Genomic DNA, 21,941 nt, shown 5'->3' with positions numbered 1-21,941 from the left:
AGTGAGGGAGAGTCAGTGAGTGAGGGAGATTCAGAGAGTGAGGGAGAGTCAGTGAGTGAGGGGGGTCAGCGAGTGAGGGGGGTCAGTGAGAGAGAGAGTCAGCCTGTGTCATCAAGTAGAAATAGAGTTTGAATTTTTTGGCTCGATGTTGTAGGCTGACTTTTACATGAGATCGACAATTATGGTAATAAAAATCTACATTTTTACAAGAGCCGGCCTGTCAGGGTGGCAGATTCCCGAACAAAATTTGTGACTAACTTGGGTTTATCTGATTTCTGTTACGTATTTTCCTCACCCTTTTCTGGGTGTGGTTTATAATAATATTACTGCTGAAATCAGGAAATGAAACTGAAAGTATTTCACTGAACATTGATCACCATTTTACTCAGAGCAGAGACAAGGTGATCAGTCTGTCGAGATGGAAGATGAACTTTCCTGTGCTGTTTGCCACGATCTGTATAAAGATCCTGTTTTAATGGACTGTGATCACAGCTTCTGTCGATCCTGTATAACCCAGTACTGGGAGAAAGCTGTCACTGCCTCCTGCCCCATCTGTAGAAAGGAAACTTCCTCCAGGGATCTGAGACCCAACCTTACTCTCTCCAACATGGTGGAACTGTTTGTAAAAAGTGACAAAGGTGATAAAATTCAGCAGGAATGCAGCCATCACCAGGAGAAGCTGAAATTATTTTGTAAAACTGACAATCAGCCCATCTGTGTCATTTGTCAGACTTCAAAAAATCATCAAAACCACGAGATGCTGCCAGTGGGAGAAGCTGCTGAAGAGTTTAAGGTGAGGAGATCCTGTGTAAAATAAAACACAGAAACAGATAACAGAATCCTCAACAGGGAACAGTCATAGATTTGGGTTTGAGTATCTCTCAATATTTATTATTAAATTCCTCAGGATGCAAGTTTACAAAAGAATTCAAAGTTACAGGCAAGAAATGAGAGAGAACCATGATGGTTGTTTTCAGCGAGCTGCCAGTTGCAATCTTATGGCACTTAGTGCAAAAAAAGAGCCAGAATGCAGTTCTTGCCAGTACCGGGGAGGAGATGGAGCCTGAGCTCGCAGATAAAGCCAGCTGTAGAGATCTTGGCGTGCCGTTATACAAGGTCCCCGATCTCCCAGTGCACTGGGAAATCTCCTGCCTCCCAAATTGGGGTGGCACGGCGGCACACAGTGGTTACACTGCTGCCTCGCACTGCCGGGAACCAGGGTCAGTTCTTGAGGGACTGTGTGGAGTTTGCGCATTCTCTCCATGTCTGTGTGGGTTTTCTCTGATGCTTCGGTTTCCTCCCACATTCCAAAGGTGTGCAGGTTAGGTTGGTTGGCCATGCTAAATTGCCACTTAGTGTCCCCAAGATCTATATGTTAGGGGGATTAGCGGGGTTAATACGTGAGGTTACGGGGATAGAGGCTGGGGAAGATGCTCTGTCAGAGTGTCAGTGCAGGCTGATGGGTCAAATGGCTTCCCTCTGCATCATAGGGATTTTATGATTCTATGAGATAAGGGGATCTTACGACAGATGGTCAAAACTTTGGTCACAGAGGTAGTTTCTCTGGAATGTCTCCGAAGAAGAAAGACAGAGTTTTAAGGAGGAAATTGCAGAGTTTGAGGCCTAGTCAAGTGAGGGCAGTACTGTCAATAATAGAGCAGATTCAGAGATATTCAAAAGGCAAGAAATATACAAGCTGCTAGAGAAAAATAATGATCACATGAAAATATCAGGTACATCCAGTAAATTGGAATATTTTTGACTGGTTATATGTTTTAAAAAACTATTGGACTGCTTAAAGTCAGGGGCGGTTTGGATAGGTTAATGCAGCTAGTGCTCGAACTTTTGATGAGATGAGCAACAGGTCAAACAGATGCTTTCCGAGGGCAAGCTGGTAACAATGTGAAATCGAACATAAAGGGTCTGAAGATGTATTAGCATTTCAAAGGAGGAGACTTTGCATTTACATTCTAAAATGGAAACTCACGAAATGAAGGTAATTAAGTTTCACTTCTGAAGAATGGTGGCACAGTGGTTAGCACTGATGCTTCACAGCACCAGGGACACTGGTTCGATTCCCGGCTTGGGTCATTGTCTGTGTGGAGTTTACATGTTCTCCCTGAGTGGGCTTCCTCCGGGGGATCTGGTTTCCTCCCACAGTCTGAAAGACTGGTTAGGAGCATTGGCCTGAACAGGCGCCAAAGTGTGGCGACTAGGGGAATTTTACAGTAACTTCATTGCAGTGTTAATGTAAACCAACTTGTGACTAACAAATAAACTTTACTTTAAGAGGCTAGTTCAGATCCGGGAAGATCAAAAATAAAAAAAAACTATATCAGAAGCATCCAACTTATCCAACTGTAGCTGTTTTGAGAACTCAGCCAACAGCAAGCTGCATCGACGAAGAAAGCCTGCCTTGTAAAACCAGTTGATTTGCTCTATTTCAGAAGCAACCCAAAATAGATCAAACTGCCTGGTATGGTAACTATTGCTGAATGTGTCACACTTTTTGAGATATGACCAACTCACGAAGTTAACATTTTATTACAAAAAACAGAACTTCTGTGGTAATCACTTATTGACTTTATGATGTCGACATCAGAGTTGTTTATTAGTAAGAGGCAGAAACAGAAAGGCAATGGGCTGACCAGTTGAATGAACACATTAACAGTCGAGATAATTTCTGAATACTACATAAGAACATAAGAAATAGGAGCAGGAGTAGGCCATCTAGCCCTTTGAGCCTGCCCCGCCACTCAATAAGGTCATGGCTGATCTGAAGTGGATCAGTTCCACTTACCTGCCTGCTCCCCATAATCCTTAATTCCCTTATCGATCAGAAATCTATCTACCTGTGACTTAATACTATTTTAAATCAGTTTCAGTTTAAATCAGAATACTATTTTAAATCAGTTTAAAACATAAAAATCAAAGCATGGTTGAACTTCATACCTTGAGCAACATATTATTCTTTGATACTCCTAATTTCAATGTTTAGAAAGTCAGGTGGTGCCTAAATCTGGGGACTGATCCCAAACACCAGTTTTACACAGACAGCAAACTGAAAGTTTACATCAAACTGCTGCACGTGAAGAAACTGAAGCCTCATAAAAACCTGAGCGCTCAGAGAATTTTAATTTTAACCAAATGTTATTTAATTTTTGGGTGTGTATTTCTGAAAACTGTACAAATTAACTGATGTTTTTGTTTAGGAAGAACTGCGAAACTCACTGAAGCCAGTCCAGGACAAGAAGGAGGAATGCTGCACTGTAAAAAGTGATTACGAGAAAACATTAACCCACATTCAGGTATTTCTGATTTTATTTTACTTTCCATTCTATACACTTACAGAATTACAAGATGCAGGATTCTGGGTTCATATTATAGATATAAAGAGAGAGTGGAGATGGTGTATAAAATATTCACAAGGTTGATCCTGGAACTATGTGGGTGGCACGGTGACACAGAGGTTAGCACTGCTGTCTCAGAGCACTAGGGACCTGGATTCGATTCGTGGTTTGGGTCACTGACTGTGCAGAGTCTGCACGTTCTCCCCGTGTCATAGAGTCATAGATTCATAGAGATTTACAGCGTGGAAACAGGCCCTTCGGCCCAACTTGTCCATGCCGCCCTTTTTTTTTAAAACCCCTCAGCTAATCCCAATTGTCCGCATTTGGCCTGTATCCCTCTGTATCCATCGTACCCTTGTAATTATCTAAATGTTTTTTAAAAGATAAAATTGTATCTGCCTCTACTACTACCTCAGGCAGCTTCTTCCAGACACTCACCACCCTCTTTGTGAAAAAATTGCCCCTCTAAACACTTTTGTACCTCTTCCCTCTCACCCTAAACCTATGCCCTCTAGTTTTAGACTCCCCTACCTTTGGGAAAAGATATTGACTATCTAGCTGATCTGCGCCCCTCATTATTTTATAGACCTCTATAAGATCACCCCTCAGCCTCCTACGCTCCAGAGAAAAATGTCCCAGTCTATCCAGCCTCTCCTTATAACTCAAACCATCAAGTCCCGGTAGCATCCTAGTAAATCTTTTCTGCACACTTTCTAGTTTAATAATATCCTTTCTGCATGGGTTTCCTCTGGGTGCTCCCATTTCCTCCACAGTTCGAAAGATGTGCTGACTAGATGTACCCTCAGTGTACCCGAAAAGGTGCCGGAGTGTGGCAACTCGGGGATTTTCAGAGTAACTGCATTGCAATGTTAATGTAAGCTGACTTGTGACACTAACAAATAAACTTTAAAATTTAAAAGAGTTTAAATTGGAAAGATTGAACTGGCTGTGGCTCTTTTCTCTGAAAAAGATTATGGGGAATGGGGGGGGAGATGGGGACCTGATAAGGGTCTTTCAAATGAAGAAAGGATTGATAGTCTGGAAATGGGCCAGAATTTTATGCTTGGATGTGTATCTGACCTGGTTCGAGAATAAAATTTCATGAAACGACATTGAGTACGATTTCCCGACATCACCACGCACGTGTAAAAATCGTATGCGGCCCACAGAGCAGCAACACTTTCTCTCATTGTGAGCTCATTGTTGTGTGAGTACAGAGTTGTTCCTGAGTTTCTCAGTAATTCTTTAGCTTTTATTAGCGTGCCCTTTCAGCATTTCGGGACTGCATCATCACAAGAAAATTTCCATAAGGATTGGAGCAAGTGATCCCTCTGTATCTGCTCTAATGGGGAGAATGTATTCAGCTGGTGTGATCTCCTCTGAAGAGGAACAGAGGAACAGGAGGGAGAGGAGGCAAGGCGAGTGCAGGCAGGATCCCAGCCAGAGACCATTGAGAGGCACAGGCTGAGTTGGTGGTGGGGCTCAGCAGGGAGACCAAGGCGGGTGGGGATGCCTCAGACACCATTACTCATTGGTTCGAGTATACAAGCAGAGCACCAACCTGTAATAATGTCTGAGGTCCATGACATTGGAGGTTACGCCTCTCCAGGGATAGGGACTTATGCATCCTCGAGAGTGGTGGTGCAGAGGTCCAGTGGATTGCTCAAGATGCGCTTCTGATACTTTGACTGATCCAAAGGATTGCAAACACTATACAGTTACAAGCCCATGCAGCATCTGGCGACTGTTCAAAACACCTCAGCCCATTACAGTAAAGAAAATGCTTACATTAGCTTAGATTAACAGGAAAAGAATGTATACATTTGCCAACCCTAACACACACTTCAAAATGACAAATAATGTCACCCATGACATGTCCCTATTGTGCTGAAGGTGCCTTAGATTGACGCCTCTGGGTGCTGTGTCTTAGTGCAGCCCTCACCATGACTTTCCCCTTCTCCCCTCTCTGGCAGTGACATTGGAGGCAGCCTGCTGACTTTGCTCTCCAGGTGGCCGTTGGTGGTAGTCCTCTGACTGGTGGAGCCTGAGTTGTCTCCGGCTGGGAGGGAGAATCCAGCCCCATGGCTGGCCATTCCGCAGGAACTGTGGCTTCATCACGGCAAAGAGTGGAGAAGCTGCTGCCCTCGTTCGGAATGCCCTGTGAGAACGAAGAACAAAATCAGCCCGGGAAACGGGCCCTTCGGCCTAACGAGCCCGCGCCGCCATCTCAACACCACCAGTCACCCTCTCCACCTACGACCCCTGTCTATTGTTTTATGGCCATCCAGATTGAGGGAAACTGATTTAGGGACAATTTATTCCTGCCAATCAGCCTAATAGCACATCTTTGGGGTGCGGGAGGAAACCGGAACACCCAGAGAAAACCCACGCAAGCACGGGGAGAATGCGCAAACTCCCACAGACACCGGCCCAAATCCATGTGTCTGCACAGCAATCAGCGATAGTCACTGAGCTGTCGTCTTGCCCAGTATCTTGTCCAGTTTAGGCACACACTAACGACATGAAGCACGAGGCCAATCTCGAACAACCAAGAGCAGCCCCAGTACGACCCATCGCGTGTATGCCCCTCGTTGGACACGAGGTGGACCAACTTAAAACCTGTGAATGAAAAGAGAAAAAACATTATCATACCATACCCATTTACATTACCAGGGACGCCCCAATGCTAATGACCCTTATTTAAAACAATCTCCTATATCCACCCATCTCCAACCCAGTCATGTGCCTGTCCAAGTTACTCTTAAATGACTCTAGCGTGTTTGCCTCCACCACCTTACTTGGCAGAGCATTCCATACCCCACTACCCTCTGTGTGAAAAACCTCCCTCTAATATCTGTGTTGTACCTTTCCCCCCTCACCTTAAGTCCATGGCCCCTTGTCCTACGTGTCTCTATCATAGGAAATAGCTTACCTCTGTTTACTCTATCTATACCCTTCATAATCTTATATACCTCTATTAGATCCGCCCTCAGTCGGCGTCTTTCAAGGGAAAAGAACCCCAATTTCTTCAATCTTTCCTCATACCCGAGTCCTTCCATACCAGGCAACATCCTGGTAAACCTCCTCTGCACTCTCTCCAGAGTCTCCACGTCCTTCCGGTAGTAAGGCGACCAGAACTGGACGCAGTACTCCAAATGCGGCCTAACCAACGTTCTGTACAACTGCAACATTAGACTCTAGCTCTTATATTCTATACCCCTTCCTATAAAGGCTAACATACCATAGGCTTTCTTCACCACACTCTCCACTTGCACTGCCACCTTCAAAGACTTGTGCACTTGCACCCCCAGGTCTCGCTGCGATTCTATACTCCTTACAGGTTTACCCTTTACCATATAACTCCCCCCTACATTATTCTGGCCAAAATGCATCACCTCACATTTATCCGGATTAAACTCCATTTGCCATGTATCTGCCCAATCAACCAGCCTATCAATATCCCGCTGTATTGCCAGACACTGCTCCTCACTGCCCGCCAATCCAGCCATCTTGGTGTCATCAGCAAATCTGCTGATCACACCACCTACTCCCTCTTCCAAATCATTTATATACACTACAAAGAGAAGAGGTCCCAGTACTGAACCCTGTGGCACACCACTAGTGACAGACCTCCAGGTAGAAAAAGACCCCTCCACTACTACTCTCTGACTCCTCTTTGCAAGCCAGTTCTCTACCCATCTAGATACCTGACCACATATCCCATGAGCTTTAATCTTCTGTACCAACCTACCATGAGGGACTTTGTCAAATGCCTTACTGAAATCCATATAGACGACATCAACGGCTCGTCCTTTGTCGACCGTTTTTGTCACCTCCTCAAAGAATTCTACCAGATTTGTAAGGCAAGCCTTCCCCTTGACAAAGCCATGCTGCGTATCCTTAATCAGATCGCAAAGCTCTAAGTGCACATACATCCTATCCCTAAGAGTCCTCTCCATCAACTTACCTACCACTGACGTTAAGCTCACCGGCCTATAGTTACCCGGGCTATCCCTCCTACCCTTTTTAAACAACGGTACCACGTTCACTATCCTCCAGTCCTCTGGGACCTCACCTGTGTCCAAAGAAGAGACAAAGATTCGCATCAGAGGCCCAGCAATCTCATCCCGCGCCTCTCTAAGCAGCCTAGGGTAAATGCAATCGGGCCCCGGAGATTTATCGGTTTTAATGCCATCTAAAAGCCCTAACACTTCTTCCCTCGTAATCGATAGATCTTTCAATTGGTCTACTGCTCCCTCAATGACCGTACTAGACATCAAGCCCCTCTCCTTCGTGAATTCCGACGCAAAGTATTCATTCAGGATCTCCCCCATTCCCTCTGCCTCTAAGCACAATTCCCCACGTCTGTCCCTGAGAGGACCGATTTTACCCCTAGCCACCCTTTTGTTCTTAAGATAGGAGTAAAACGCCTTTGGATTCTCCTTAACCCTACCTGCCAAAGCCATCTCATGCCCCCTCTTTGCTCTCCTAACTCCCCGTTTGGGATCCCTCCTACTCTCTCTGTATTCCTCCAACGCTCTCTCTGTTCCCAGCTGCTTAGACCTGACATATGCCTCTCGTTTCTTCCTAACCAGGTCTTCTATATCTCTAGTAATCCACGGTTCCCTAATCCTACCTTTCCCATCCTTTCTCCTAACCGGCACATGCCTTTCCTGCACCCTTTGCAGTTTTCCCTTGAAAGACTCCCACATGCCTAACGTGGTCTTGCCTTCCAACAGCCGATCCCAGTCTGTATCCCTAAGCTCCTGCCTAATCCGGCCGTATCTAGCCTTCCCCCAATTTAGCACCCTCCCCTTAGGACAGCTCTCGTCTTTTTCCATTCGTACCCTAAAGTAGACGGAGTTGTGGTCACTATTAGCCACATGTTCACCTACCGCAACCTCAACCACCTGACCCGGCTCATTTCCCAGAACTAAATCCAGTATCGCCCCCTCTCTAGTCGGGCTATCTACATACTGTTGCAAGGATCCTTCCAATACACATCTTACGAATTCCTCCCCATCAGACCCCCCAGCTCTAGGCACCTTCCAATCCATCCCAGGGAGATTAAAATCTCCCACTACAACAACCCTGTTCTTCCTACACTTATCTAAAATGTCCCTACATATACCCTCTTCCACTGCCTGTGGGCTATCGGGTGGCCTATAGTACACTCCTAGCATAGTAATGGCCCCCTTCCTATTCCTCAACTCCACCCACAGAGACTCAATTTCCAGCCCCTCCATGTTATCCTCCCTCTGCACCGCTGTGATCTGCTCCCTAACTAAGAGTGCCACTCCCCCTCCTCTTTTCAACCCACCTCTATCACACCTAAAACACTTATACCCTGGAATATTTAGCTACCAGTCCTCCTCCTCCTTTAACCACATCTCTGTCACTGCCACCACATCTAAATTCCTCGCGAACATCAAGGCCCTAAGTTCATCCGACTTTCCCGTCACACTCCTCGCATTAAAACAGATGCACCTAAGACCCTCAGGCCCTCTCGGATCCTCCTTCTCCTGGGGGATTTTCCTATCATCTAGACTTACCCTGACCTCCAACTCACTCCCAGTGCCTGAGCTGTCTCTCTCCTCCCCACCACCCCCTCCATACTAGTTTAAACCCTGCCTAAACACTCCAGCCAACCTCCCAGCTAAAATATGTGTCCCCTTCCCATTTAAGTGTTCCCTATCCCTCTTATACAAGTGCCCTTCCTTTGCAAAGACTTCCCAATGGTCAACAAAACTAAAACCCTCTGTCCTGCACCAATCCCTCAGCCACGCATTCAGCTGCAGGATCTCATTATTCTTATCCCTGCTATTGCTGGGCACTGGCAACAGCCCAGAGATCGCCACCCTGGAGGCCCTACACTTCAGCCTGGCTCCCAACTCCCTGAACTGCATACGTATTTCCCCCCTACTCTTCCTTCCTATGTCCTTCTCTCCTACATGTATAATTACATCCGCCTGGGTCCCTTGGCACTTCAACATTCCCTCTACCCTCTCCAACACATCCTGTACCCCTGCTCCAGGGAGGCAGACCACCATCCTGGAGTCCCGCTTTTGCCCACAGAACCGCCTATCAATTCCTCTAACCCTCCCGTCCCCCACCACTATCTCACATCCAGCCCCCTTCCTTCCCTCTGAGGCATTTTCCTCTTCCCCTCGTGCCCTTTCCACCTCAGTTGGTGCCTTACCCCTGCTATCTTGAGAGACTACCCCTGGGGTAGTCTTTGGAACATTACTCCTCTTCTTTTTCCCCTTCCTAACTGTAACCCACCCATCCCCCCTCTTTGGCTCTGGGATCCCCTCTTGAATCTGGTTCCTGTTCATTAGTGCCTCATTTTCCCTCACTAAAAATAAATCCTCCAGCCTCAACTCCAGTTGCCTAACCCGGGCCCTCAAACGCTGCAACTCCAGACATTTGGTGCAGATGTGGACTCTCTGGAGATGCTGTGTCTCCAGGAACTCCCACATATTGCACCTTACCCAGCTGACACGTCTCCCCATGGACCCTGCCATTTATTTGACTACCCTTAGACCTATGGACACACTTTGAAAAATTTGACCAGTAACTCACCTTGCCTAACCCTGAGGAACCATAGAAACAACAGGAAGCTCATCCAGCAGCGTGAATTGCATTTGGACCTCTCTGCTCATCAGTGATGGACAGCACTTAGCAGAGACACTTGGTTCCTCATCCATCACTCACACTGGCAGTGATCTCCTGAGGTCACAGTCAGTGCGCTGGTTTGCAGGTTCAAACACTTCCCCTGGAATTCCTGAGGGTGTCCGTTAAGCTGTCTCTCCAGTCGTCACTCTGTCAATTGAGGAGGCTGTGCACTCAGTGCTCAGGGTTAACACAGTGCTCAGGTTCCACACGGATTCCTCAATGATGGAGACCATGTCATTCAGATCCTCGTGGATCTCTGCCCTTTCTGCCCACGCATCCCGCTGGATATGCAGCTTCAGAGGCTCATCATCTGTCCCGGACTCAGCATGGTCCTGGTCTTCAGCAGTGCTCCCAATGTTGGCATCCTGGGATCACTTTGCCTCTTCCACCTCCTCATGTGGGTGTGCTGGACCCTCACCACTGTGCACCACCTGTAAAGGCGATGACCTAACACCCACCAACATGTGAGTATCTGAACCGATGCTTGGCTCTGAGGTACAGCGTGACACAGGCGCCGGAGCAATGTTCCCTTGGCACTTAGGGGGAGGTGTTTGGGGTGGACTGCGGCTGGTGCAGTTGGCTCATCTGTGGAAAGAAGCCACATCAGTCAATTCCATCATCAACGTCACTACACATGCAAGGCGGCCTGTTGAGACACTGCAGTGATGTTGCACTGTCTGTATTGGAGCTTCAGAGGCCACTCTGGCTGGGGCAGCTCACTTTTTAATGAGGGTCCCATGACATGTTCCTATGGCACACACATCTGGGACCTGCACTCTTACCTTCATCCCAGATCTCACCAGGACTGGAGGAATGAGCTGGCTGGTGGAAATTCAACTCGAGAGCATTTCTCTCACTCTGAGTGAGGACCAGCAGATTGGGGATTCACCCACTGGCTCAGCGGCACTCTGCAGCTTTGTGACTTGTCTTCACCTGACAGGGGAGAGTTCCATCTTTCTTAAGGTTCATTCACAGTGTCCCCTCCCTCACATTGGCAATTGGCAGATCATTAAACACTGGCACACCTTCGCCTGCAAAGCACCACAGCCTATTGTGCTGACAGTCCAGCCTTAGCAGGGCAGGTTTCAGTGCAGTTGATACACATACTCAGACCTCTGAGCACTGAGGAGAATGAACACCTAACTACACCTCTACACAGGTCCATGCCGTCTCTGCACTAACCCTTATCAACCACAGAAGGCTATTGAACCTTTTGCAGCACAGCAGCTAGGTACAGCACCACAACCTGGTGCCCACTGACCTGGGTGGTAGCCTCCGACCAGGCCTTCTTTGTCAGGTGGGGCACTTTCTTTCCCTGAGCATCCAAATGTGCCACTTGGCACTGACATCCTGCAGTAGTACATCCAGGCACGCATTGGTGAAACAGGGGGCAGGTAGCCCACCCAACTTGCCCACACGCTTTCCCTGCCCTCCTGGTGCTGATGGAGTGACTGTACACAGCTATTTATAACTGTTAAATAAACCTCACTCAGCTTCCCCCACAACTCCAGCCAGTCTTCAGGGAATTGTCTCCTCAGAATTAAACCTCCTGCCCGCTCCTCATTGGACCCAGTGCCCGACACATTCACACCTGCGCACAGTGTTAGCCCAACTAGCAGACGCGTTACACTCTGGCCAGGCCTGAATTGGTCACCCAGTGTAATCTCACGTTAACAACAGGAACAGTTTCACATCTGCTCCCATGCACACTGACTTCGGGTGCACCCCAAGAGTAACATCAGGCCATACAGAAGGTGTTTTTATTTGAGAAAGAATCGAAAACCTAGACTTTAAATCAAAAAATAGTCCCTACTAAAGCAAACAGAGAAATCAGCAACTCGATCCCCCAGTTAAAGCTCCCTCTCTTGAATAAGTGATCATCTGGTAATCATTTGTCTAAAAATCTAATCGATTAACTAGATGTCACTACGTTAAGGAATAATATTCTTTATATAAAATAAATCAGATAAACAGCCCAACTGGCTTGGTCATAGAAGACAGAGGGTAGCAGTGGAAGGGAGTGTTTCTGAATGGAAGGCTGTGACAAGTGGAGTTCCTCTGGGATCAGTGTTGGGACCTTTGCTGTTTGTAATATATATATAAATGATTTGGAGGAAAATATAACTGGTTTGACTAATAAGTTTGTGGGCGACACAAAGGTTGGTGGAATTGTGGACAGCGATGGAGACTGTCAGAGGATACAGCAAAATATAGATTGGTTGGACACTTGGACGGAGAGATGGCAGATGGAGTTTAATCCGGACAGGTGTGAGATAATGCATTTGGAAGGTCCAATACAGACGGGAAATATACAGTAAATGGCAGAATCCTTAAGAGTACTGATCGGCACAGGGATCTGGGTGTGCAGGTACACAGGTCACTGAAAGTGACAATGCAGGTAGAGAAGGTAGTCAAGAAGGCATACGGCATGCTTACCTTCATCAGTCGGAGCACTGAGTTTAAAAATTGGCAAGTCATGTTGCAGCTTTACAGCATCTTAGTTAACCTGCCCTGCAAAGGCTGGACTGTCAGCACAATAGGCTGCAGTGCCCTTGGAATATAGTGTTCAGATCTGGTCAGCACACTACCAGAAGGATGTGAAGGTTTTGGAGAGGGTACAGAAAAAATTTACCAGGATGGTATGTAGAGCATTAGCTACAAGAATTAGCTATGGAGAAACTTGGTTTGCTCTCACTGGAGCGACGGAGGTTGAGGGGAGACCTGATAGAAGTCTACAACATTATGACAGGCATGGACAGAATGGTTAGTCAGCAGCTTTTTCCGAGGGTCGAAGAATCAATTACTGGCGGGCATAGGTTGAAGGTGCGAGGGACAAGGTTTAAAGGAGTGTACGAGGCAAGTTTTTTATATAGAGGGTGGTGGGTGCCTGAAACTCGTTGCCTGGGGGGGTAGTGGAAGCAGATATGACGGTGAATTTGAAGGGGCATCTTGATAAATACATGAATCGGCTGGGAATGGAGGGATATGGTCCCTGCAAGAGGAGGGGGTTTTAGTTCACTTGGGCAGCATGGTCGGTGCAGGCTTGGAGGGCCAAAGGACCTGTTCCTGTGCTGTAATTTTCTTTGTTCTTTGTCAAATTATCAGGATTGGAAATTAACAGGATTGGGAAGTTTTTCTCTCTAATATTCTGATATGGACAGAACGGCTCAGGCTGAACAACCTTTTAAACATCCTCATTTGATTTTTCAATCTCACTGATATTTTCTAAAGGACCAAAGTGTAAAGACAGAGAAACAGATTAAAGCTGAATTTGAAAAACTTCACCAGTTTCTCCGTGAGGAAGAGACGATTGTGTTGGAAGATCTGAAACTGGAGAAAGAGAAAAAGAGTCAGGAGATGAAGGAGAGGATTGAGAAGATAACAGAGGAAATCTCATCACTTTCAGTCACTGTTCAGAATATTGAACAAGAGCTGAGTGAACAGGACAATATCAAGTTTTTAACGGTAACTGTTTCTTTATTTTTCTCTGCTTCACTGTCTTGACGAATGAGCAGGTTGTGTCATCAAAATCTAGAACATAAAACTGACTGACCAAAATTACCCCAATCACCTGTGACATTTGGATTTCTCTGTCTCACACTAAGATCACTTAATCTTTAATATGGAAATGACGAAATCTGGAGCTTGTTTTGTGTAATATTATAGAGGGATAGTTTCATCAAATTAAACAATGAAGAAAATCAGCTTCATACAAAGTGAGAAACCCTCAGAATGGTCAGACCATTCTCCCCTGAGTGTACATTTCCAGTACAGCAGTTGGTCTGAGACTGGGAACAACAATCCAGGATCCTGCCAGGCTTTGCTTTATGATTGCAAAAATATACTTTATTCATAAAATATCTGAAAGAACACGCCAAACATTTCAAAATGACCATCACACAAAGTGCAGTTATTCAGGCTTCTTTATCTACATTCTGTTAAACATTGAGCTGCTTCAACACAAAGAAACATTATGGACATTTCAAAATGGCCCTCACAGATGGTGCTAAGGTATTGAAAGATTATCTACAGAGATCAAGTTGCTCCCTGAGTTGCATGAATACAATTGTGAAAAGGATAATATTTACTGTACACATTCAGTGACTCATTCGGTCCAAGGGGGTTCTGCTCCCTTCACTTTACTTTGGTTGAAAGGTCTTAGACAGTGACTTTCCCCAGTGGGATTCTGCAGCAGCTGCCCCAAGCTTCAGTGCGTCCCTCAGCACGTCGTCCTGAGCTTTGGAATGTGCCAGTCTGCAGTTTCTTGCGCTGGAAGGCCAACAAGTTTCGGGCAGGCCAAAGAGTGTCTTTCACCGCGTTGATGATTCTCCAGCAGCAGCTGATGATTATATTGGAGTGTATCCCTGGGAACAGCCCGTAGAGCACAGAGTCCTGCATCACGGAGCTGCTCGTGATGAATCTTGACAAAACCACCTCATCTCTCTCCACACCTTCTTTGCAAAGGCTGATTTCACAAGGGGGTGGACAACAGTCTCTTCAAGGGCAATGTGCAGATGGGGTGAGACTCACGCCTGTAGGAAGGATCTGACGGGAGGGCCTTTCTCACTACCAGCCAAGTTAGGTTTTGGTACTTGTTAGAAATTTCTGGTGATGAGGTGTTCTGCCACATGACCTTAACAGTCTGCTCACGGAACCATCCCAACAGGATCCACCATCTCCTTTTCCTTCAGGGCCTCTAGGCATGCTGACCACTGCCAGATGAGCTTACCGTCAAAGATGTTTCTCCACATAAACGTTTCCATGAAGGAAGGTGGTATGGCACGGTCTAAGTACTTGGAACGTTCTGCGGCAATGTGGCCAGACCCACTCTTTACAATACTGAGGACAGATAGAACCTCAGTACGTAGAGACACCTAATGTTTGCGTACCGAGGATCTACGCACAGCTTCATGCAGCCAGACACAAAGGTGGCCATCAGGATTAGGACAATGTTTGGCATGCTTTTCTCCCCTTTATCTAGAGGTTTCTATATCACTACAAACATGGTCCATTTTTGACCCCCAAATGCAGCAGAAAATGGCTTGCGTGATTGCCACACACAGGAGTGGGGAACGAGTCTGACCTGTGCCATGTACAGCAATACGGAGAGTCCCTCACACCTGATGACCAGCTTCTTGCCTGCAATGGAGAGGGAGCATCATTCTCATATACCCAGGTTTTGGTTCATTATAGCTACTCGCTCTCTCCAGATTCTAATGCATGCCCTGATCCCTCCAAACCATATTTCCAGCATCCTCAGGCTGCCTGATTTGACAGTAAAGGAGACTAATTGTTGATCCACCCAGTTGCCAAAGAACATGGCCTCACTCTTCCCACGATTTACCATGGCTTCCAAGGCCTGTTTGAACTGGTTGCAGATGTTGATGTTTGTGTAGCAACAGCGGATCCGAGCAAAAGACAGCAACATCATCCAAGCACAGAACCTCTGCTGCCTGGGATTGTCACTCCTCTTATGTTTGAATTCTTCCTGGTGGACTCAGCAAATGATTCTAAACAACACACAAACAGGAGAGAGGGGCAGCCCTACCTGACTCCAGATTTAATTGGAAAGCTTTCTGATTCTCACCCATTAACTGAAACTGCACTACTGGTGTTTGTGTCGAGCAGTTGGATTCAGATTCTCTCCCAAACCCCATTTTGGAGAGCACATCCATCATGTAGGTGTGCAATATTCTGTCAAAGACCTTCTCCTGGTCCAGTCTTATGACCTTTTACCTTCACCTGAACAGACAGCAGAGAGCTCGGTTTAACATCTCAGCTGAAAGCCGCTCCCTGTGACAATGGAGTTTCCACTCAGCTGGTTGCTCATTGAGCTCAGTGTGACTCACATCAAGTGTAGCTGACATTAGAATTCATTCTGTATGCTTTAGCTTTCCAGCTTACACTAAGTGCTCTGACACATAATTGTCATTTGTGCCCTGGGAAAAAGCTTCCAAAAATTCACCTTATCTATGCCCCTCATAATTTTATAAACTTCTTTCATGTCGTCCCTCAGCCTCCGTCTTTCCAAGGAGAACAATCCCACTCTATTCAATCTCTCCTCATAGCTAATACCCTCCATACCAGGAAACATCCTGGTAAACCTTTTCTCTCTCCAAAGCCTCCACATCTTCCTGGTTGTGTGGTAACCAGAATTGGACACATATTACAAATCTGGGTGAACCAATGTTTTATATAACTAACATAATTTGCCAACTTTGATACTCGGTGCCCCGGCCAATGAAGGTAAGCATGCCATATGCTTTCTTCACCACCTTTTGCATCTTTGCTGACACTTTTAGGGATCTGTGGACCTGCACACCCAAACCTCTCTGTGTGTCTCTGCTCCTGATTGTTCTGGAATTTATTTTACAGCTCCCACCTGAATTGGATCTACCAAGATGCATCACTTCGCATTTGTCCGGATTAAATTCCATCTGCCATTTCTCCACCCAATTGTCCATCCTATCTGTATCCTCTGACAATCTTCATCACTATCCACAACTCCAGCAAACTTAGTATCATCCACAAACTTGCTAATCAGACCAGCTATGTTTTCTTCCAAGTCATTAATATAGATTACAAACAACAGAGGTCCCAGCACTGATCCCTGTGGAACATACCAGTTACAGACCTCCATTCAGAAAAATATCCTTCCACCGCTATCCTCTGTCTTCTATGGCCAAGCCAATTCTGAGTCCATCTAGCTAGTTCACCCCTGATCCCCTGTGGTTAAATCTTTTGCACCAACCTGCCATGAGGGACCTTGTCAAATACTTTACTAACGTCCATGTAGACAACATCCACACCCCTTCCCTCATCAATCATTTTTGTCACCTCGTCAAAAGACTCAATTAAATTAGTGAGAGATGACCTCCCTCATGCAAAACCTTGTGTCGGTCGCGAATAAGACCATTCAGTTCCAAATATGTATAGATCCTAAGAGTCTTCTCCAACAATTTCACTATCACTGACATCAAGCTCACTAACCCATAATTACACAGATTATCCTTGCTACTCTTCTTAAATAACAGGACAACATTGGCTATCCTCCAATCCTCTGGGATCTCACCTGTGGCCAACGAGGAAGCAAAGATTTATGGTAAAGGACCGGTAATTTCATCTCTTGTCTCCCTCAGTTATCTGAGATAGATGCCATCTGGCCCTGGGGATTTGTCTACCTTAATGCTTTTTAATACAGCTAACATTTCCTCCCTCGTAATGATGACTTGTTCTAAAGGGTTTACATATCCCTCTGAGACACCACCGATCCATGTATCCCTCTCCTTTTGAACACCAATGCAAAGTACAAAATAGGATAACTGCAGACAATGATTCAAATGCAAGTTTGATGAGCCCCAAGGCTGAACATAAAACTAACTTTGGAGCTTTACCCGTCTTTCTCGGATAGTCAGTGATTTCTATTGGATAGCACTGGGAAAGATTCACAAAAACATTTGTGTCCAGGACACATACAAATTATAAAATGAAAACATTAAAGTGAATCTCTTTAAACAATCAATTAATTCCAGTTATTGGATATTGATCAGGACTTTACAATTGGATTGTAACTCTGCAGGGGAAAGGTTCACATCCTGCCCACCATGGGAATTGTAGTGGGTGGGGAGCGAATCATACACAAGTCCGTTGACCTCAGGTGGGATTTTCTGGATGAGGGGTGAGTGCAGCTGGAAAATCCCGCCCTGTGAGTTGTGTTGAGCAGGAAGATCGACTCATTTGTAATATTGTGGAGTAACTCACAGTCCAGTGAGGACAGGAAGAGGCAGTCCCATAACTTTCTATATGTAAAATGTACTTTTCTGTGGAATCCAGTCTCTTACTTCACTTTTTGTGAAAAAATGTTCTCCAAACATAAACAGTAATAATTGTTCTTGTTCCACAGAAATTTCCGGATATACAGAAAAGGTAAAATTTACACCCTTGATGTGATTTGTATTTCTAACATATTTCTCCCCCAGTCTGGAATGATCCAACACTAACCTTTATCTCCTGTTTCAGAGTGAAGCGAACTCTCCCAGAACCACAGAAGGTTTACCCTTTAATAAATGTGGGGAAGTACATTGGCTCACTGCAGTACATAGTGTGGAAAAAGATGCTGACAGTGATTAATACAGGTGGGTGTGAACTTCCTGACACCAGCTATTAAACAGCTCTCTATCATTAGTAGAAAGGACTGGTCTTTTTAAAATAAATATACAATTGTATTTGTAACGGATTAGATTTTACTTCAGTCAATTTTCTGTTAAAATACAGAATTGACAGATCAGAGAGTCACAGTGACCAGCTCCACCTGCTGAACACACAGTATTGGGAAAGGATATTGTTCATTCAACCTCCCTTTGTGGATCATTACTCCAGCATTCTGTTTTCCTTCTTCCACAAAACTAGAGCCATCAACATAAATATCTCATCCCTCAGGGTTGATTCCTGCCCTGAATCCTCCCCCAGTTACCCAAATACCCTGTACGGTACAAGTATGGGCTTCTCCCGGATAGTTGAGATGAGCTGTGAGTTTAGGGTCATTCATTCTGTTTACCTTAATGTTTTTCCCACTTAGTAATAAAGTCCAGCTGGTTATTCTGACACTAGATCCCGTCCTTTCTGTGATTTTTGTGTCTAACAATAGTTGGATTGGATTGTGGTGGGTCAGTAATGTAAGAGACTGGGTGTGGGTGAAAACAGTAAAATGTTTCACTGTCCAACAGCTCACTAACAGATGTCCCTCACAGGTGGAAAATCCCTTTTCCAGGTCTGCTGGGACTCTGCTCACATCGGTTCCCGGTCACAAGTGACTGTTTGTTTCCTGCAGAAGGACTTCACTGAAACTGATGTCAGTGGCTGCAGCTTCCAGATAAAAGTCCTTGTCGGGGTCCACAGCTCCCAGAGCTGGGCCAGTCTGCAAGTCCATTTTCAGTTTAATGAAAGCCTTTTCACATTTGTCATCTCAGTCCCAATACTCCCTGTTCCACTAGAGAGGCTACTGCCTTTTCCAGCTCTTTCTCCACGATCTCAAGGAAAGTCTGTTGGTTTAGCGGCTGGGACACGGGGGTGGGATGATTTTCCCCAAAAACGAAGCTCCCAACAGGCGCGAATACGGGAGATTTTCCCATCTGTTTTTTGGACGAGTTTAGTTGAATGAATTTCCGGCACTGAGTGTATCACAGAGTCAAGGGATTTCCGTTGGTGGGGCGAGTGCACATGCACTGATTTCTCAGTCTGCCGGGAGATTGGTTGACAAGCGCATCCCCCCCTCACCTCCCCCGGTCGCCTGATGGTCAGACCCGGTATCTGTTGGCCTCCCGATGACCGGACCCGGCCTCTGATCGCCGATCCGGCCCCCCGATGGCCGCCATCTCACTAAAACCCATGTCCACTTTGTCTGGAGGGGGTCCCACCCTAAAACCTAAAGGTTTGGATATCGCTCCAGCCCCTGTATCAGCTGTAAATCTTCCCAATATAATGGATCCTCCTGTAGATCATAGGAGAGGGTGAATCTACTCCCGTGTTGGACACTCCTGTCTCTACTACCTTTCTCTCCCTCCACTATAATATCTACACATTGTCTATCACACTCATCATACCCGAGTGGACAAGGATACTCAGGCTGGGTACAGTCCCTTCCTGCTGAATTTCCCGGGACACCCTCTCCCTGGGCCACATGGACCTGACCCTGGGGAGTGTTTTCGTGCTGACACCATTTCATTCATCTGTGGGATTTCTGGAAACTCGGGGTGTTTGTCTCGGGTGTGTCTTGACTCCGAGTCCCCTGACTCTGGCCCTTCATTGGTTTCCTCCACTCTCGGACAAACTGTCCACTTCCCCCACAATTGAAACAGGTCGGGATGATCTGCTTTTCCCCGGGTTTAAAGCGCTTCCCCTCTCGCTGCCCCCTCGGTGGGGCCCCGTCATCAGTGACTGGAGTTTCCCTCCGCTGTACAAGGGGAGCCACAGGTTTTGGTGGATCAGGGGCTTCTAACAGGGGCTGCCGGACTGTCCGGTTTCTAACTCACTATCCCTCAAACTGAGGAACACTCACTTCTCCAACCAGCCCCGGGGACACGGCACAGACTAAACCACCATTGACTTGACTCTCTCGCTCTTTAATCCGTCTCTTGTATTCAGCACGGTCCAAGTGTGGCTGCTTGTTTCTGTAACAACCTGATGTTACCTTCACTCCGTCTCTCTCTCTTACCCCAACCTTACCCCGCCCCCAACGTGACCCCACCCCGCCTCCAGAATTGACCCGCCCCATTCGGGCCCTGCCCCGTCCTGGCTCCGCCCCCAGCCTGACCCCGCCCCCCAGCCTGTCTCCATTTCTCTCTCTCTCTGGAACGGGGTTTCCTCAGCCTCACTGCAGGGTGTGGTGTCCGGGTAAAACCTTCCCCCCGGGCAGTGTCTTCCCCTTTCCCCTGTGCGCTGTTTAAACTCTTCCCCGGGGGATGAATTTCTAATTCTGGATCATTGCTGATTTTCCCAATCACTAACCGGCTGTGAAAGTTACAGTGAGTCTGACTAACATTTTATCCGTGTCCATCTGTTCCCAGCTCCAGTCACCTTCGACCCTAATACAGCCCATCCTAAACTTCTCCTGTCTGAGGACCTGAGCACCGTGAGATACACCGGGGAACGGCAGCAACTCCCCGACAATCCGGAGAGATTTGATTACTGTGTCTGTGTCCTGGGATCAGAGGGATTCACATCAGGAAAACATTCCTGGGAGGTGGAGGTGGGAAACAAGACAAAGTGGGATGTGGGTGTGGCCAAGGAATCCATCAGTAGGAAGGGGCAAATCTACCTGAATCCAGATAACGGATTCTGGGCAATGAAACTGAGAGAGGGGAATAAATACTGGGCTTGTGAGAAACCATGGAAACGTTTAGATCTGAGTGTGAATCCGAGAAAGATTCGAGTCTGTCTGGATTATGAGGGAGGGAAGGTGTCCTTTTATAACTCGGATAACAAGTCCCATATCTACACTTTCACTGGTACATTCACTGAGAAACTCTATCCTTATTTCAGTCCAGGTCTCACTGATGGGGGTAAAAACACAGAACCCCTGAAAATCTGTCCCCGGACAGTAACAATCCAGGAGGATGAGGGTTTTAACCCTTCATCCAAATAAAGACAGTTTCTTGTAGGTGGGGGTGGGGGTGGGGTTTGTCCCTCTGTGGAAGAGGGGTTGGGGTCCTTCGCAGATCCTGCCCCCCTCCCATTATCACACACTGTCAGCGGGGGCCGTCCATTCCTCGGGAGGGTGAGACGGATCCCTCCGGTCCGGCCTGTACCTCCCGGGGATGTGTGAGGACCCCTGCCTGAGGGAGGGCCGGAGGATCCACTCGATATAATCCAGTCACTCGTCACCAAGTCGGACACACTGGAGGCTGGGACGGGCGAGGTCGATGAGGCTGAGCCCACCCGGACACGGGCTGATACCCCCAGGACCTGCTCGGCCTGATCGAGGAATCGATTAAAAAGACCCCACACACTGGGTCACTGGGTGGGGGAGGGGAAGGTGCCACACACTGGGTCACTGGGTGGGGGAGGGGAAGGTGCCACACACTGGGTCACTGGGTGGAGGAGGGGAAGGCCCCACACGCTGGGTCACTTGTTGGGGGGGATGGGGGGTTGAGTCGGGGGGGATGGGGGGTTGAGTGGGGGGGGATGGGGGTTGAGTGGGGGGGGATGGAGGGTTGAGTGGGGGGGGATGGGGGATTGAGTTAGGGGGGATGGGGGATTGAGTGGGGGGGGTGGGGATGGGGGGTTGAGTGGGGGGGATGGGGGGTTGAGTGGGGGGGGTGGGGGGTTGAGTTGGGGGGGATGGGGGGTTGAGTGGGGGGGGGTGGGGATGGGGGGGTTGAGTGGGGCGGGGGGAAGGCCCCCATTCTCCATCTTTGA

At 47.1% G+C, this 21,941-nt stretch overlaps 1 protein-coding gene across 1 annotated transcript; it reads left to right on the top strand.

Annotated features, from left to right (window-relative positions):
* Window positions 1–380: 380 nt before the first annotated feature.
* LOC145337210 (zinc-binding protein A33-like) lies at window positions 381–21,168 on the top strand. The gene is made up of 6 exons (XM_080182003.1): window positions 381–793; window positions 3,213–3,308; window positions 13,257–13,490; window positions 17,929–17,951; window positions 18,045–18,160; window positions 20,591–21,168. The coding sequence occupies exons 1-6, from the start codon at window positions 419–421 to the stop codon at window positions 21,166–21,168; spliced, it is 1,422 nt and encodes a 473-aa protein (XP_080038129.1). The 5' UTR covers window positions 381–418.
* The last annotated feature ends 773 nt before the right edge of the window (window positions 21,169–21,941 follow it).

Source organism: Carcharhinus amblyrhynchos, unplaced genomic scaffold (assembly GCF_965287045.1).
Source record: "Carcharhinus amblyrhynchos unplaced genomic scaffold, sCarAmb.v2.hapA scaffold_45, whole genome shotgun sequence".
NCBI lineage: Eukaryota > Metazoa > Chordata > Chondrichthyes > Carcharhiniformes > Carcharhinidae > Carcharhinus > Carcharhinus amblyrhynchos.
The sequence above is the reverse complement of the archived record's forward strand: the minus strand, read 5'-3'. Positions and strand labels throughout refer to the sequence as shown.

Coding starts and splice junctions, on each gene's coding strand:
- LOC145337210 (XM_080182003.1), top strand. CDS start 419: ATGGAAGATGAACTTTCCTGTGCTGTTTGCCACGATCTGTATAAAGAT. Junction 13,491..17,928: donor ACAATATCAAGTTTTTAACG/GTAACTGTTTCT, acceptor CTTGTTCCACAG/AAATTTCCGGATATACAGAA. Junction 17,952..18,044: donor TTTCCGGATATACAGAAAAG/GTAAAATTTACA, acceptor CTCCTGTTTCAG/AGTGAAGCGAACTCTCCCAG.